Here is a 19,489-nt window from a genome sequence, read left to right as displayed (position 1 = left end):
GACCTTATCCCCAGGATGGAACACAGGAGAATCGAGACGCCTTTTATCTGCATGCGTCTTCATCCTATGCTGAGCTAGTTCGAGAGCAGACTTGGTCTCCTGCCAAACTCTGCAGAATTCTCTAGACAGAAGATCTGCCGCCGGCACAGTAGAGACAGGAGGAACTGGTAGAGGAAGACCAGGGTGTTGTCCGTAGACGACAAAAAAATAGAGATTTGGTAGAAGCTTCGCTGGTGTGGTTATTATAAGAAAACTCGGCCCATGGTAGTAAGTCAGACCAATCATTTTGATGAGCGTTGGAGAAATGCCGGAGATAAGTAACCAGGATCTGATTGGTAAGCTCCACTTGGCCGTTGGACTGTGGATGATAGGCCGAAGAAAAATCAAGCGAAATGTTCAATGACTTACAGAGAGATCTCCAGAAACAAGCGGTGAACTGAACTCCCCGGTCAGAAACAATGTGTTGTGGAAGACCATGAATGCGAAAAATATGTTGAACAAAAATCTTCAGGAGCCGAAGGCAGACCAGGAAGAGCAATGAAATGTGCCATTTCAGAAAAACGGTCCACAACCACGAGGATGACGGTACAACCACAGGAACGAGGCAGATCAGTTAAGAAATCCATTGCGATATGTTGCCATGGAGAGGTAGGCACTGGAAGAGGAAGAAGAAGCCCGGAAGGAAGACGCCTGGGTACTTTGTTCTTGGCACAGGAAGGACAAGAGACCACAAAAGCTTGGACATCCTTCAAAAGAGTTGGCCACCAGTAGTAACAAGATATTAGATCAAGAGTTTTCTTGAAACCGACATGTCCCGCTAGCTTGGAAGCATTTCCCCAGAGTAACACACGTCTCCTGTTCCTCTCAGAAACGAAAGTCTTACCCAGAGGTAAAGAGGTCATAGATACTGGAGCAAGTGTGATGATTTTAGCGGGGTCAATGATGTGCGAGGACTCCTCCTCAGAGTCCACCGACAAGAAGGACCTGGATAGAGCGTCAGCTTTGAAGTTCTTTTCTCCAGGTAGGAAGCGAAGTTCAAGTCAAATCGGGCAAAGAACAAGGCCCACCTGGCCTGTCGGGGGTTCAGTCGGTGCGCTGAATGGATGTATGCCAAATTCTTATGATCCGTAAAGACGACAAAGGGATGTAAGGCTCCTTCCAACAGATATCTCCACTCCTCTAAAGCCAATTTAATGGCCAAAAGTTCTCTGTCGCCAATGGAATAATTTCTTTCAGAAGAAGAGAAAGTCTTGGAGAAGAAACCACAGGGCACAAGACGACCAGTAGAAGACTTCTGAGAAAGCACAGCTCCAGCACCGACAGCAGAGGCGTCAACCTCTAGGAACAAGGGTTTATTAGCTTCAGTGCGATGGAGTAAAGGAGCGGAGGTGAATGCTTCTTTGAGAGAATGAAAAGCCTTTTCAGCCTCTGCTGGCCAAAGACGAGGATTGGCACCCTTCTTTATCAAAGAAGAGATGGAAGCCGACAAGGAGGAGAAATGAGGAATAAATTGCCGATAGTAATTCGCGAATCCTAGAAAACGCTGAATCGCCTTAACCCCAAGCGGACGTGGCCAGTTGAGTACGGCAGAAACTTTAGCCGGATCCATACACAGACCAGAATCAGAGATGATGAAGCCCAGGAACGGTAGGGACGACTGTTCGAAGGCACACTTCTCAAGTTTAGCATACAGACGATTCTCCCTCAGACGGAGAAGAACTTGCCGCACATGTCTCCTATGAGAAATCAGATCTGGTTAAAACACAAGGATGTCGTCCAAGTATACCACTACACAGGTGTAAAGTAGGTCCCGAAAAACATCATTCACCAACTCTTGAAAAACTGCAGGAGCATTACATAAGCCGAAAGGCATCACCAAATACTCATAATGACCGTCTCTGGTGTTAAACGCAGTCTTCCATTCATCTCCCGAACGAATTCGGATCAAGTTGTAGGCTCCTCTGAGATCCAGTTTAGTGAAGATTCGTGCTCCACGCAGACGATCAAAAAGTTCTGGGATGAGAGGAAGTGGATACTTGTTTTTAATGGTGATGTTATTGAGGCCACGGTAATCAATGCAGGGACGAAGGGAACCGTCCTTCTTCTTGACGAAGAAAAAACCAGCGCCTGCAGGAGAGGAGGACTTCCGTATAAAGCCTCTGGCCAGATTCTCTTGAACGTATTCAGACATGGCTTGAGTCTCGGAGGGTGACAGAGGATAAATACGACCTCTAGGAGGAGTAGAGCCGGATACAAGATCTATCGGACAGTCGTATGGGCGATGCAGAGGTAAGACCTCTGCTTCCTTTTTGTTGAAAATGTCTGAAAAAGAGTGATAAGCTGCGGGTAGATTCGCTAGTTCCGGAGCCGAGGGAGGGAGACTAGCAGGCTTGACGGGAAGCAGGCATCTGTTTTGACAAAACTGTCCCCAGGATAGGACGTCCCCAGTACACCAATTCAGAGAAGGTTCATGGTTTCTTAGCCAGGGGAGTCCTAAAAGAAATGCATGGGATAAAGACGGTAAAACATAAAATGCCAACTTTTCTCGACGTAAAGCTCCAATTTGAATCTCAATCTCCTCTGTGACAGAAGAAACGACCTCCCGCAAAGGCTGACCGTCGACAGAAGCTATTTGCCTAGGAACCTCCAAGGATCTGACAGGAATCCCAAGCCTCTCGACCAGCCCAAGTTGAACAAAATTCCCAGCCGCACTAGAATCTACATAAGCCTCAAGAGAGAAGCGACTGGAACCCATGTGTAAAATGACAGGCAAAATCAAAGGTGGAGTGGAATCATGGCTACCTAGGGAGGCCTCTCTTACCTGACCTAGGCGGAGGCGTTTCCTGGCTTCTGGGGACAAGAACGTAGAAGATGAGAAGCGTTGCCACAATAAAAGCATAAGCCCTGTGCAAGTCTCTCCTTTCGGCGTTGTTCGGCAGGCTTGAGGAGATCAACCTGCATAGGCTCAGGGGAAGAAGAGGAAAAAAACTGCAGTGGTTTGGGAAAGAGAAGTACCACGTGTAACGGAGGAGAAACGAGGAGGTCTCCTCTCTCTGACAACCTCACGAGAATGCTCCTGGAACTGCAAATCAATGCGAGTCGCCAAAGAGATAAGGTCATTGATGGCATATTGAGCTACAGAAAGGGTCCCCTGACTAAGGTTGAAAAGGGACTCAGTAGTCGATACCAGACGACCAGGTTCATCAAACACCTTGCGGAAGGTGTCTAAAAAGAGAGTAAGTTGAGAAACCACAGGATCATCTCGCTCCCAAAGAGGGTTCACCCAAGCCAAAGCCTCGCCCTCCAAATGGGAAACCACAAAAGCCACCTTAGCTCGGTCAGTTGGGTACAGTAGCGGGGATAATTCAAAGTGTAGTTGACACTGGTTGAGAAACCCGCAACATAATTTAGGATCCCCAACATACCGAGGTGGCCTGGGAAGATGGGGCGAGGGCTGTGGAGCGGACGCCTGTACAGGAGCAGAAGCGGCAGTCTGAAGAGAGAGAAGTCGATTATCGACAGAGGCCATAAAATTCAAAATATGGGACTGAGTGTCCGGTTGTTGACTTAACTCTTGCTGAAGAGACGCCAACTGAGTAGCGTTACCAGGGTCGGTAGACTGTAACGTCGCGAGACGAGACTCCATGTTCTTGAGAAAGGACATGATTCTAGTCTGGTTCTCCTGCAAAAAAAGTAACTCCTTTTGAGTGGCAGAGACACCAGCGGGGTCCATGGCCTGGTTATACTGTTATGCTGTAAGAATCAGGCTGCACTCAGATGTCACCCGAGTGCAGTCCTATTTAAATGTGACGATTCAGAGGGAAAACGGAAAGTGGACCCTCTAGACCGCGACGACAAACCCCTCACGGACGAGCTGACCAGATAGACCGCCCCCTATACAGGGAGAGTTAGGGGCAGGCCCGTGAGGGACTATCGCCACGGAAGCTGGAGGACCAGGACGGGAGAAGACCAAGAAGAGGCGGAGATAGTAGGACCACAGGATAGGTGAGTACTGCAGAGAAACAGGACTGATGGGTAAAACAGGACTGATGGGTAAAACAGGACTGATGGGTAAACTGCAGCAGTACAGGGACTGGTGGAGGAACTGAGGAAACGCAGAGGCTAGCAGGATACAGGAATGACAGGATAAACCCAAAGTCAGAGGGAAAACAAACTTCACAGAGACTGAGAGCGGCCAGGAACACCTGAAGGAACAAATGATAACCAGGCACAGAGGGACGACAGGAAGCAGTTTAAATACCTAAAGGCAGGGTAGCACTTCCGGGTAACAGACCTCCAGAACCATAGAGAGGACAATAAGGAGGACCGACTTCCAGGTACTAGTCCTCCAGGACCATAGAGGAGACGAAGAGGAGCGCCAACAGAAGATCAGAAGTGCACTGAACCTGGTATGCGCGCGCGCACGAGAAGCAGAGGCCGGGAGCGAGCGAGGAGGCGGCAGCAGCGGTATGATAGTGGGGTAACTAAGGAATATAAAGAGTTGGAAACATTCACAATGGAACTAATTTTCTCACATTCAGTGAGATTAAATCCCAATACAATCTTCCTTCATCCGAGATAATCCTTTTTATTATGTTAAAGGACACTATACAAAAACTTTTGTCTGAGAAAACCTTAAATCTTGAAATCCTCTCTTCACAACTGTGCAGCCTAAATAATAAAAACGTATGGAGCTTAAGTAACTTGTACAGATACTTCACTAAAAATAATATTAACTCCAAAAATGTATATATGAGGAGGTGGGAGTCTGACCTTGGTGAAGAGTTTGAACCTGAGCAATGGGAAAGCGCTATAGCCGATACTTACAAATCAAATATTTCAATGACTCTACATGAGTCCTTTTTCAAAATAATGACAAGATGGTACCCGACACCTATTAGACTATCTCACATGAACCAAGATTATTCCTCACTATGTTGGAGAGAATGCGGACAACAGGGTAGACTATACCACTAGTTCTGGGGCTGCCCAAAAATAAAAAACCTTTGGCTTCAGGCCTCGTGCCATATTGCCCCCTTTGTTGATAACTTTGTGATTACCCCGCAAGGGGCGCTTTTGTCCCTCGACCTGGAGCAATGTGACCCCCTCAGTGAGATATGTTATCATACATGTCCTTCTAGTGGTTAAAAATGCAATAGCATACTGTTGGAAAAAATCCAATCTCCCCAAATTCTCAGATATTCTGGACCACATTCATCAGCACTGTACCCTTGAATGGAGATTTGTGTTAAATAATAACAGCGTCTCCAAATACTGTAAAAAAATGGAAGACCCGGATTAGCAAATTTTGTAACACATAATCCTTTATGTTTCTACCATCTCAGAATTTGTGGTTTATCATTGCCATTTGTATCTCTTCCAATAGTAAATAACATTTTTGGATTCGATAAACCTATATTAATCTCTTTAATTAGTAACCAGAATTGACAGTAAGAATTTGTGAGTTCTCTAATTTTAATAAACCTTTCCTCTACCAACTTTGAACATTTTTTTCATAACAGAAAACCAATGATGTCTGAATGAGCCCTAATTCTTCACCTTATAGGATTCACCAAAATATGTATAACTACAAATATAAAAAGCATCACAGTATTACAGTACATAGCGCATATTATATCATTATGGTAATGCTTAAAACTAAATGTGAACTCGGCATCCTCACTGTACTAGAAGTACGACATACCTTTTTGCATTTCTTCTGCATCATCTGATTGTTTTTGCATCTCTTCTAGCTTTTTCTTTTCTTCTTGTAACCTTATGGCCTCCTGCTGCTCTTTTCTGAAAATAAATTACAGTTTTGTGCATAATGACATTTAAACAAATCCATCTGAATTTTTTTATTTTTGACAATGTTTTTATCTTCGTATTAAAAATAACAAATCTCGTAATTGTGACACTGGCCATACTTCTTGTTCTTTCAGGAAATCCACATATTTATTAGCAGCAATACTCCTAACTCAGACCCTGTCTTTTGTATTTACCCATCTAATGAGCGTGTGCAAAGCTCATTTTGAAGTAAAAAGCCTCATATAGATCCAGTGGGAAAATGGCAAAGTTTCATATATTGTTTCTTAAAAAAGATTGTGATAGTGATAGAGACCCTGATTCCAGTGTTATTTCACTTACTGGGCTTCTTGCTGTAGTTCTGATAAAACACTGTATAATCCGCTAGAGCTCATCTAGTCATCTCAGTGATGAGTCTCTACTATGTAGTCGTAAAGATTCATTAACTAGATCTATCCCTGCGCTCACAAATAATTGGCAGCTTGCCGTCAATCAATAATATGGATCAGATTGCCGGCAATCAATAATGTGGGATGGGTGGGGGAGGTAAGACAGCTCATTACTGAGAGAACTAGCAGATATAATGGTGAGATTATCAAAAGTACAGCGAAAAGCCGGGTAAGTTCCCAAGAGCTAGAATAGGGGTTTAGGTTCCTAATTTAGACTGCCATTGAGAAGCATAACCACAGGGACAGATTCCCTTCAATGCTTCATTGTTACAATAAATGTAGAAATTTACAGATAATCATTGTTTTTTGTTTGTTTTTTTAATTAGACACGCAGGCATTGTCAATCATTGACAATCAAAGTAAAAAGTATGGACGGGGCGTGGCCTAGCAGGAGATGTGAGAGGACGTGTGTCGGACCTCTCCCGCTGCCCGAACGGTGATCCGGACATATTAGAGGCGCCGCCGAACGCCCATTACCGGTGGAGGAGCTCCTGAGTATCAGGGGAGCGGTGAGCACCAGCCGCACAGCGCGGAAGCCACAGAATGACGAGCAAGAGGCAGAAAGAGGTCAGGATGGCGGGCAGCACGCGCTCCCAAGATGGCGCCGACAGCGCTGTGGAAGAGGCGGCAAAAGCAAGCGCTGCCTATCAGAAGCGGCTGGAGGTGATCGCCAGACTGGAGCAGTTTGCCAGGACAGAAGGTGCAGTACAGCTGATGCAGGGAGCCGGTGGAGAGGGGACAGGAGGAGCGGCGGACTCAGGGGAACAGGTGTGTGAGCAGGCTGGGGCACAGGCAGAGGGGAAGATGAGCGAATCCCCCATAACACCCATCAATGTTCCAGTTATGAGAAGTGCCCCACTGACTGAGTTAGCTGAGCTGACCCCGGATTATGCTGCTCAAATGGGGAATGTGTGTGCTGATGAGACTGGGGAGCCGACCCTGAAAGATATCTTTTCTGCGGTAATGTTCTGTAAGTCTGCTTTGACAACCCTAACTGTCCAGGTGGATGACCTTAAAGGGGAAGTTGCCTCTTTTCGCTCAGCTATGCATAAGATGGAGGGGAGAGCTGAATTGTTGGAGGAACGTGTGGGAGGAGCGGAAGATCAGATTGCTGAACTGGCAAAAAGAGAGAAAAAATATGTCCAGCGCATAGCGGAGTTGGAGCTTAAAACTGATGATTTGGAGAATCGTTCGCGCAGGAACAACTTGAGAATTATTGGTGTGCCTGAAAAGGCAGAAGGAAACAACCCCACTGAGTTTATAGAGACATGGCTGAAAACTAAGGTTGGAGGGGACAGTCTCACTAAACTTTTTGCGGTTGAAAGAGCTCACCGGGTGCCGACCAGACCTCTGCCCCCTGGCTCCGCCCCACGGACCTTTCTAGCTAAAATCCTAAATTACAGAGACCGGGATATTCTGCTAAGGAGGGCCAGGAATATGGAGGAACTGTCTATCGACGGCAACAGAGTATCTATATATCCTGATTATTCTACAATTGTACAGAAGCTCAGGATGAAGTTCGGAGAAGCTAAAAGGTGCTTACGTGAACTGGGTCTGGCTTATTCTATGCTGTATCCGGCTAAATTACGTGTGGTGGCCATGGACAGGGTCCACTTTTTTCAAAATCCTGAGGAAGTATCACATTGGCTGGACTTGAATGCAAAACGTATTGGAGAGGAAAAGACCCGCTGAGGAGGGTCAAATGTGGTCTTCTGGCTATTGTGATGGGTTGGGGGGGAGAAAATTGAGTTGATGGTTAATACTGATTTGCTACTAAAAGAATTTGATGTATGGTTCTTGTGCGCTAAGGTTGTGTTCGGCGGCGCAACTGTTTATACAGGTCCTTCTCAAAAAATTAGCATATAGTGTTAAATTTCATTATTTACCATAATGTAATGATTACAATTAAACTTTCATATATTATAGATTCATTATCCACCAACTGAAATTTGTCAGGTCTTTTATTGTTTTAATACTGATGATTTTGGCATACAACTCCTGATAACCCAAAAAACCTGTCTCAATAAATTAGCATATTTCACCCGACCAATCAAATAAAAGTGTTTTTTAATACCAAACAAAAAAAACATCAAATAATAATGTTCAGTTATGCACTCAATACTTGGTCGGGAATCCTTTGGCAGAAATGACTGCTTCAATGCGGCGTGGCATGGAGGCAATCAGCCTGTGACACTGCTGAGATGTTATGGAGGCCCAGGATGCTTCAATAGCGGCCTTAAGCTCATCCAGAATGTTGGGTCTTGCGTCTCTCAACTTTCTCTTCACAATATCCCACAGATTCTCTATGGGGTTCAGGTCAGGAGAGTTGGCAGGCCAATTGAGCACAGTAATACCATGGTCAGTAAACCATTTACCAGTGGTTTTGGCACTGTGAGCAGGTGCCAGGTCGTGCTGAAAAATGAAATCTTCATCTCCATAAAGCATTTCAGCCGATGGAAGCATGAAGTGCTCCAAAATCTCCTGATAGCTAGCTGCATTGACCCTGCCCTTGATGAAACACAGTGGACCAACACCAGCAGCTGACATGGCACCCCACACCATCACTGACTGTGGGTACTTGACACTGGACTTCAGGCATTTTGGCATTTCCTTCTCCCCAGTCTTCCTCCAGACTCTGGCACCTTGATTTCCGAATGACATGCAAAATTTGCTTTCATCAGAAAAAAGTACTTGGGACCACTTAGCAACAGTCCAGTGCTGCTTCTCTGTAGCCGAGGTCAGGCGCTTCTGCCGCTGTTTATGGTTCAAAAGTGGCTTTACCTGGGGAATGCGGCACCTGTAGCCCATTTCCTGCACACGCCAGACTCAGTCCACTGCTTCCTCAGGTTCCCCAAGGTCTGGAATCGGTCCTTCTCCACAATCTTCCTCAGGGTCCGGTCACCTCTTCTCATTGTACAGCGTTTTCTGCCACATTGTTTCCTTCCAACAGACTTACCATTGAGGTGCCTTGATACAGCACTCTGGGAACAGCCTATTTGTTGAGAAATTTCTTTCTGGGTCTTACCCTCTTGCTTGAGGGTGTCAATGATGGCCTTCTTGACATCTGTCAGGTCGCTAGTCTTACCCATGATGGGGGTTTTGAGTAATGAACCAGGCAGGGAGTTTTTAAAAGCCTCGGGTATCTTTTGCATGTGTTTAGAGTTAATTAGTTGATTCAGAAGATTAGGGTAATAGGTCATTTAGAGAACCTTTTCTTGATATGCTAATTTATTGAGACAGGTTTTTTGGGTTATCAGGAGTTGTATGCCAAAATCATCAGTATTAAAACAATAAAAGACCTGACAAATTTCAGTTGGTGGATAATGAATCTATAATATATGAAAGTTTAATTGTAATCATTACATTATGGTAAATAATGAAATTTAACACTATATGCTAATTTTTTGAGAAGGACCTGTATATCCTGTTTCTAAAGGGTGGGGGGAGGAACGACTGGAAGATAGTGGGAAATCTACTGTTGGTTGGTATCGGCTTCTGAGCCACTGCTGGGATAGCAACAGCGCGTTCCCCTTTCTCATACAGAGAGGGAGTAGGAGATTGTACGTTGTCTGTTATAACGTTTTGGGGGAGGAAGTTATTGAGGGAAGGGAAGGGTAGGGTTAGGGGTTATTTTGTAATAATGAGGACTTGGGGGGGAGGTTTGGGTAAGAGGGCTCAGTTTAGGGGGGTAAAGAAGACCAATGGAAAGAAGAAGAGAAGGTTAACTATTATGCAAAATGATGGGAGATAGAGTTAAAATTTGGAGCTGGAATATTAGAGGTCTATCCAATGATACAAAATGTAAGGCTATTTTGCAATATATTGTAAAACAGAGACCCTCGCTGGTGTGCCTTCAAGAAACTCACTTAGTAAAAGAAAAAACGGGTATATTGCATAAAAGATGGATGAGGAAGGCATACCATGCGACATTCTCGGCCTATGCTAGGGGAGTATCAATACTTGTGCATACAGGCGTACCGTTCGAGGAGGTAGAGGTGGTAATAGATAGTGATGGACAGTATGTATTTCTTGTTTGTAAGGTGTTCGCTAGACTGATATGTATCGTGTCAGTGTATATTCCTCCACCGTACTCAGGGAAAAAACTACAGGGATTCCTAAATATATCTGGTAGGTGGGGAGGAGTCCCATTGCTCATAATAGGGGATGTTAACAATATCATTGACGATCACTGGGATAGGGGGCAGCATGCTTTGTTGAGGAAGGAGGGGAATTTGACAGCGTTTGGTAGTTATTTGAAAGAAGTGGCATGGAAAGACTTGTGGAGAGTGCATAATACTGATACATACTGTTTCTCATGCTATTCAGCGACATACGGCTCTCTATCTCGTATTGACATGGCCCTAGGTAATGAAGAAATGGATAGGTTGGTACAAGAGGTGGATTATCTGCCTAGAATAGTGTCGGATCACAGTCCAGTGGTGGTAACACTGCAAATTGAAGGCCTTGGGGGAATGGCTAAATTGGGTTGGAAGATAAACCCCTTTTGGTTACAAATTATTGATATGGGGAAGATCGGAGAAGGGATAAAGGAATTCTTTAAATTTAATGATGGTAGTGCAGCGAAACATGTGGTTTGGGACACCATGAAGGCTTATTTGAGGGGTATATTATCTAAAGAGATATCTAGACATAAAACACAAACAAGGGAATCTGATAAAGTGATATTGGAGGAATTGAGGGCAGCGGAGGCTGCATTGAGTAGTTTACGTTCACAGGACACCGTGAATCGTATGAAAACGGCTCAGGAGGAGGTAAACAAACTACATCTACGCAAAGCAGAGAGGGCGAGAGCTTTCCAAAGAGAGGCCTTTTACGCGGAAGGAGAGAAGGTGGGTCACCTTCTCTCAGTGGTGACGTCTGCACAGAGGGATTCGACACACGTACATGCTCTAGAATTAGAGAATGGCAGTATCGTAACACAGGGGGCCCAAATCTTGGAAGGTTTTAAGGGATTTTATAGCAAACTGTATGCATCACACACCGGGCAGAGAGAAGGTGAAATTGACAGATTTTTAGAGGACGCAAGTTTACCTAGATTAGAAGCTGAGGATAGAGATTGGTTAGATGGGCCGCTTACGGTGGAGGAGTTGGAGGGTGCCTTGAGGTCCATGGCAGGGGGGAAGGCTCCGGGGGCTGACGGCGTCCCTGTTGAAATCTATGGTGTCCTTTCTGAGGAGTTGTTGACCAGATTGTTGGGGGTCTTTGAGGAGTCACTGGAGAGGGGAATATTGCCTGCTTCCATGAGGGAGGCGATTATTGTGGTCATCCCTAAACCTGATAAGAATCCAAGACTGCCGGAGTCATATAGACCAATATCACTCTTAACAACAGATGTTAAGATTTTGGCTAAAGCCTTGGCGAACAGACTGACCTGGGTGATAGAAAAGGTGGTCCATTCGGACCAATCGGGCTTTATGCCTAATAAATCCACTGCCATCAACTTGAGAAGGTTATTTCTTAATATGCAGATACCGGCGGAGAATGCTGGGGGGAGGGTGGTGGTCTCCCTTGATGCGCATAAAGCCTTCGATAGTATAGAATGGCAATACCTGTGGTCGGTTCTGAGTCGCTTTGGGTTTGGGCCGGTTTTTGTGTCGTGGGTGAGGCTCCTGTACTCCTCTCCAGTGGCTAAGATCAGGGTGAACAATGCAATGTCAGACGGCTTTCAGCTGTTTCGGGGTACGCGGCAGGGATGCCCGTTGTCCCCGTTGCTGTTTGCTCTAGCGGTGGAACCTCTAGCAGCGGCTATCAGAAGGTCTCAGTTAATAAAAGGGTTTGTGTATGGGAAAATGGAGGAAAAAATTGCTCTGTATGCTGACGACATTCTGCTTTTTCTTGAGGGTCCTGGTGAACCTTTGAGGAATGTAATTTCATTAATTGAAGAATTTGGGCAAATTTCAGGGTTGATTATCAATTGGGACAAATCAAGTGTTTTACAGGTGTACAGAGGAGTGGATTGTACAAGGGAGGTGGAAGAAGGTACAAAATTAAGGGTGGTTTCACAATTTAAATATCTAGGGATCCAGGTGTCTCTCCCCTTGACTAGATTTGAGGAGCTCAATCTTGAACCATTAATAACCAAACTACGTGCCAAAATCTCAGCGTGGAATAAGTTGCATTTGTCGGTGGTGGGTAGAGTAAATCTCCTTAAGATGGTTGTGATGCCACAGGTTTTGTATGTTTTACATAATTCTCCGGTTTGGATCCCACGGACTAGATTCCGTAGACTTAAATCATTATTTGGAGAGTTGGTATGGGGTGGGAGGTGCCCGAGAATTAGGCAAGAGATACTGCAGAGACCTAAAGATGAGGGGGGACTTGCCCTGCCTAATCCTTGGTTGTACTTTTTGTCGGCGCAAAGCCAACATCTTAGGGGATGGGGGAAAGGGCTTGAGGAAGGCCGGGTTCATAACAGTCTGATATATATTATTGGCATGTGGCCCTTATGTCAGGGCCTAGAAGCAGGACTATTCAAGAAATTGGGGACTCATCTTCACACCATAAATTTAATTCATAAGGTATGGCAGACGATTAAACGAATAAGGGGGGTTGTGGGATTCACGGAATTTTCACATATTTGGGATAACCCTTCCTTTCAAGAATTCAACCATATGGAAGGAATGGGGGAGTGGAGGGAAAAAGGCATTGGGTTGATAAGTCAGTTGATGCAGAATGGGAGCCTTAAACCTTTTGATGTGCTGCAGCAGGAGTTCCAGTTCCCGGAGTTAAAATTATATCAATACAGACGGGTTCAGCACGCATTTCAGGCACAGAAGAGGAGGGGGCCTATAGTGATCCTGAAGGATCTAATGTTAGACTTTATACTAAATAACAATGGAACAAAAGGGGCTATATCCGAAGTATATGGTGATCTGCTACACACCTTTCTACTAGATTACCCTATAAAGGCCAGAGGGAAGTGGGAGGCTGAATTGGGGGAAATAGACGATGATAGGTGGGAGTCTATCTTAGAATACGTACCCAGGTTATCGATGAGTGAACCTGGGAGAATGTCACAATTGTATGTGATAAATAGGGCCTATAGGACACCTGATATGTTGTTTAAAGCCGGGTTGAAAGACGATTCTGGGTGTCCTAGGTGCTCCCAGTCTCAGGCGGGCATACTACACATGTTATGGCTTTGTCCCAGACTATTTGCGTTCTGGGTTGTGGTGCTGAACCAAATTGGGGTGATCTATGGGTGTTCGATTCCCAGGGATCCGGTGGTTTGTGTACTTGGGTATGTGGAGGAAATCCTGGCCGACGAGACTGTCAAAATGGCTATAGCTAGATTATTGTTCATTGCGAGAAAGGTGATTGCAAGGTATTGGATTAGAGAGGAACCTCCTACTAAACGTGAGTTTATTGCACAGGCAAATCATATTGTCCAGCTCGAAAAAAGTATATATAATAAAAGGAATAGAATGGGCTTCTTTCAAAAGCTGTGGCAGCCATGGCTGGATGGGAATAATTGAGAGATTGTGATAAAAAGTTGCAAATACTATAATATGTATGTATTGTTTTCTGTTTTCTCTTCTTTCCAGGAGTAATGTTTGGTCGGAGATGGGTCTTCAGAGGGGAGGGGGGAGGGGGGGGAAGGGTCGTTTCTTTTAAAACAAAAACACAAATGTACCCTGTTTATTTGTATGGATACTGTTGTATTTATAATGTACAATAAAAATATCTGATTTAAAAAAAAAAAAAGTAAAAAGTGTGAATAGTTTTCCTTCAACAAGGGTTTTTACAGATTATTACAGCGATGGCTTCTTCTATACCCACTCCTCAATCAGAAAAGGGGCCATTTTGCCATGTTTTTTACATGCATTTTTGGTGCAGATTTTCCCTCATTCATTAGTATGGATGAAATCTGCAGCAAAAATGCTGAAATAATTGACATGCTGCAGATTTAAATCTGCAAGTCACAAATAAGCAACGTGTGCACGACTCTTCAGGATTCTCATTCACTTTGCTGGCACTGGGAATCAGGTTTTTTTTTTTGGCAAATTTGCACTGAAAACAGGGAGCAAAAACGGAACGTGTGCACACAGCCTATCGGTCCTGGGGATGAGCTAGTTATAAACTCTAAGATACAATGTTATAATGTAAAATATAATTGTACCAAAATTCAAAAGCTGCTTACATTGAATCACAAGAGAAAAGAGTTGGCATTATTGATATAACATTACTAGTTTAGTGACTAATGCGCTGCTCTAAAACACAAAGGTCGGATTCATCATTGCGCTTGTGCCTGTTTTTGCCTCGTTTTTGGTGTTTTAAACTTGTTTTGGTTTGAGACAAATTCCTCTTTTAATTTGTGCATTTTTTTAGGCTATTTCATACGGCTCTTAGGCCGGCCTCACACTAGCGAGTTTTACGGACGTATGAGCGCATAAACTACGTCCGTAAAATTCGCATTACACACGGCCCAATGATTCTCTATGGCCCAGCTCCTATCTGCCATATATTACACATCCATAATATACGGTCTTGTACGGCCGTAGAAAATCGCAGCATGCTGCGTTTGTCATCGTATGGCGCAAAAAAAATTGCCAATGAAAGTCTATGGGGGCGAGAAAAATACGGACTACACACGGACCAGCAGTGTGACTTGCGAGAAATACGCACCGGTGTTAGTGAAAAGCCGGTAATTCAATTGCCGGCTTTTCATTTCTCCTTCACAAACCCGACATGATATGAGACATGGTTTACATACAGTAAACCATCTCATATCCCTTTTTTTTGCATATTCCACACTACTAATGTTAGTAGTGTGTATGTGCAAAATTTGGGCACTGTAGCTGCTAAAATAAAGGGTTAAATGGCGGAAAAATTTGGCGTGGGCTCCCGCGCAATTTTCTCCGCCAGAGTGGTAAAGCCAGTGACTGAGGGCAGATATTAATAGCCTAGAGAGGGTCCATGGTTATTGGCCCCCCCTGGCTACAAACATCTGCCCCCAGCCACCCCAGAAAAGGCACATCTGGAAGATGCGCCTATTCTGGCACTTGGCCACTCTCTTCCCACTCCCGTGTAGCGGTGGGATATGGGGTAATGAAGGGTTAATGTCACCTTGCTATTGTAAGGTGACATTAAGCCAGATTAATAATGGAGAGGCGTCAATTATGACACCTATCCATTATTAATCCAATTGTATGAAAGGGTTAAAAAACACACACACACACATTATTAAAAAGTATTTTAATGAAATAAACACACATGTTGTTTTAATATTTTATTGCTCTCTCAATCCACCTGAAGACCCTCGCTCGGCAAAATAATAAACCAACAATATACATACCTTCTGATGAACTGTCACGTCCCACGAAGTAAATCCATCTGAAGGGGTTAAATCATTTTACAGCCAGGAGCTCTGCTAATGCACTCGCTCGTGCCTGTAAACCCCCGGGTACTGAAAGGAAAGCTGGGTGATCTGTACTTACATTGAGTCGCGGTGAGGCGCCCTCTGCTGGATGTCCTCATATGAACTCGAGCGTGGGAACTTTTCCAAGGCTCCAGTTCATGAGGACATCCAGCAGAGGGCGCCTCACCGCGACTCAATGTAAGTACAGATCACTCTGCTTTCCTTTCAGCACCCAGGGTTTTACAGGCACGAGCGAGTGCATTAGCACAGCTCCTGGCTGTAAAATGATTTAACCCCTTCAGATGGATTTACTTTGTGGGATGTGACAGTTCATCAGAAGGTATGTATATTGTTGGTTTATTATTTTGCCGAGCGAGGGTCTTCAGGTCGATTGAGAGAGCAATAAAATATTAAAACAACCTGTGTGTTTATTTCATTAAAATACTTTTTAATAATGTGTGTGTGTGTTTTTTAACCCTTTCATACAATTGGATTAATAATGGATAGGTGTCATAATTGACGCCTCTCCATTATTAATCTGGCTTAATGTCACCTTACAATAGCAAGGTGACATTAACCCTTCATTACCCCATATCCCACCACTACACGGGAGTGGGAAGAGAGTGGCCAAGTGCCAGAATAGGCGCATCTTCCAGATGTGCCTTTTCTGGAGTGGCTGGGGGCAGATGTTTGTAGCCAGGGGGGCCAATAACCATGGACCCTCTCTAGGCTATTAATATCTGCCCTCAGTCACTGGCTTTACCACTCTGGCGGAGAAAATTGCACGGGAGCCCACGCCAATTTTTTCCACCATTTAACCCTTTATTTTAGCAGCTACAGCGCCCAACATTAACATTAGTAGTGTGGAATATGCAAAAAAAAAAAAGGGGATATGAGATGGTTTACTGTATGTAAACCATGTCTCATATTCTGTCTGGTTTGGGAAGGAGAAATGAAAAGCCGGTAATTGAATTACCGGCTTTTCACATATATCGTGCTGAATTAAATATAAATACAGAATATATATATATGTGTCTCAATGACATATATATATATATATATATATATATATATATATATATATATATATACTGTATATATGTTTTAACGAACATTTGAGCACATAAATCCATTAGATGTCGGTTTTGCAAGCCTGCGAGAAAATATCGCAGTACGGATGTCATACGGATTACATACGGAGGATGCCATGCGCAAAATACGCTGACACACCCTGCCTACGGATGACATACGGACCACTATTTTGGGGACTTTTCTGCGTATTACGGCCGTAAAAAACGGACCGTATTTACATACGCTGAGTGTGAGGCCGGCCTTATCCTAAGTCATGTGACAAGGCTCGTTAAAGGGTCAACATTGACTGTTAGGATTGCTACTTCCAATAGGTGACACTAGAGTTCTAGTCCTCTTCCTCTCTGAAGAGAAAATTTGCATATTTCCCAGAGGAGCATTGCGGCTTTAAGTCTCCTCACCTCGACATGCTTAACATGTCACTCTCCGCAAGGAGAAACGATACTTTTTGGATCCCATACAAAATTCATGAAACACATGCGCCATTTTGGAGAGTTTGGTGAAAAAAATGTCACTGAATACCACAAGACAATAAATAGGACTTAAAAAAAAAAAAAAAAAAAATGCAAATGATGAATCAGGCCCTTAGGTTACATCCAAACAGGTAAAACATCCTGCTGATTTTCAACAATTTTCAAAAATTCAAAGTCCACATCAAATTCTTAGTAAAAAAATTTGGACTACTTGGATTTTGCTGTACGTCCAATGTGGAAATGCTGCAGATTTCACAAGAATGGCTTAAACTGCGTTTCAGCCACATGTCAGAGGCTTTATTGGGGCTATCATCTGCGGGATTTGGATGGAAATCCTGATAAGGCCATTCACAGACGGCATAACTTTGTACTCTGTGTGGCCTCTGTTGCAGTAGTGTCAGACTTTTCGGAGGTGGGCACAAAAGCAAGCTTGCCACATGTTTATCCCTGCCTCAAAAAGGTGGAAACTGCCAAAACGGAAGCCAGACAGTACACAAACTTACTCCATCTGCCTCACTAAAGTCAGCGGCTCCAGAAGAAAACCCCAATGGAGACATTGCTGCAGATGGTAGATCTGCGACAGCTTACTAAGGTGCAATAAAATGCTATTCCGAATTGTGACAAATACCTTGCTTCCTCCTCTTCCTGCATTCTTCTTGCTCTTTCCTTCTGAAGCCTTTGTAATATATCACTGTTAATATCCTGCTCATTTAGGTGGTACAGTCTATTGAGCAAACACTTTCCTGAAATATACAAAAGTGTCAGAAGGCTGAATGACAAATAATGTCACAATCCTTAGTGTCCAAATGGTGCAGAACAAGGGCAGAAAATGAAAGAAGGCCACCTAAATATCATTATGATTTATTAATACAAGATCTGGACGGCATTTGGGGGAGATCCTCAGTAGACAGTTCCATCAAGTTATTATAATAACCATTTAGAGAACTGCATATTTAGCAATTCCATAACATAATCAGAATTATCAGACCACTGAGGAGAAATCAATGAGAGACAACGGATATACAACATATGTCCAATACATCAGGTAGCTCCTACAATAACTAGCCAGTTAAGGCCGGTTTCACACTAGCGTTTGTGTCCGCAGCGTAGGGCAGCATACCTCTTTCCTTCAAATCCGCATCCATCCTGCGTTCCTATATTTAACATTGTGTACGCAGGGACATGCATTGTATGCGGATGCATCCCCGTGCGTCGACTTGATGTGCCCGCCGTTAATTACGCATCATGCCATAAGATCCTTTAACTACGCTATTTGCGGAGGCTTTTTTGTTTCTAATGGGCCCCTGTGAAAGGCACATAAAGCTGGGACATAACTGGGGTCTATACAAACCACATTGCCTTGAGCATGAGCTCTAAAGCCGGCTTCATATTCTGTCGAACAGTTCCTGGTGAGAACAAGAGGAACAAAACATTTCTTCACCCTACTCTCCTGAGGAATTGCTGATGATTTATTATTAAACTGGAAAACCTGGAGGAACCCCACGCAAACACGGGGAGAACATACAAACTCCTGCAGATGTTGTCCTTGGTGGGATTTGAACCCTGGACCCCAACGCTGCAAGGCTGCAGTGCTAACCACTGAGCCACCATGATAAACTTCTGCAGTGATTAAAGCAGCCCTAATATGTTTATTCTGCTTAGAAATATTAAGTAAAATCCTACATAAATATTTATTAATATATACATGTTTATAATAATAATAATAATAATAATAATCTAAGATATAGTAAAACAGACACTGTGTATTTAATGTCACATTTAGAACAGTTCTGTTTCTAGATCTCCAAAAAAAAACATTTTGGGTAATTACCATTTTCTGCTGGATTGTTTAAACAAATGACAGTGTCTGGAAGAAGTCCCTTTTCTGCCAAAGGTATCCAAAAATTTGGTGAATTAGGGAAGTTATCCAATACCCATCCTCCAACAGTGGGGTTATCAGGAAATCGTTCTTTATTTTCTTCATTGAACTGTGTAATGATAAATTTGGTAAAATATATGCAGAGCACATTCCTAACATCCACACATTATGCAAATATTACATTTTTTTATCTCTATCTTTTTTGTCCCTCTTTGGGACTAGGAGCTAATATAATTTAGTAGTGGTATTATTTAAGGCCCCCATACACATTAGACTAAACAGGCGAACCCACCAATATCTGCAGGCTTGACTGACAGTCTAATGTATAGAAGTGCCTCCGGAGTCTTCATTGACAGAAGATGTTGGGGGAAAATAAGGATCCAGTATGTCTGATCTCAGAGTGAAGACCCTTTTG

At 43.7% G+C, this 19,489-nt stretch overlaps 1 protein-coding gene across 1 annotated transcript in view; it reads right to left on the bottom strand.

The window, feature by feature from the left end:
- AK9 (adenylate kinase 9) overlaps positions 1-19,489 on the bottom strand; it is a 166,724-nt gene that overhangs the window by 68,907 nt on the left and 78,328 nt on the right. The window contains exons 17-19 of the mRNA XM_077289565.1: positions 19,027-19,183; positions 17,824-17,938; positions 5,705-5,799 (exon numbers count right to left, since the gene is read on the bottom strand). Of these exons, the coding sequence (XP_077145680.1) occupies positions 5,705-5,799; positions 17,824-17,938; positions 19,027-19,183 (367 nt within the window). The remainder of the gene's footprint in view (positions 1-5,704; positions 5,800-17,823; positions 17,939-19,026; positions 19,184-19,489) is intronic.

Source organism: Ranitomeya variabilis, chromosome 2 (assembly GCF_051348905.1).
Source record: "Ranitomeya variabilis isolate aRanVar5 chromosome 2, aRanVar5.hap1, whole genome shotgun sequence".
Taxonomy (NCBI): Eukaryota; Metazoa; Chordata; class Amphibia; order Anura; family Dendrobatidae; genus Ranitomeya; species Ranitomeya variabilis.
Note: the sequence above shows the minus strand (reverse complement) of the source record. Positions and strands in the feature narration are given on the sequence as shown.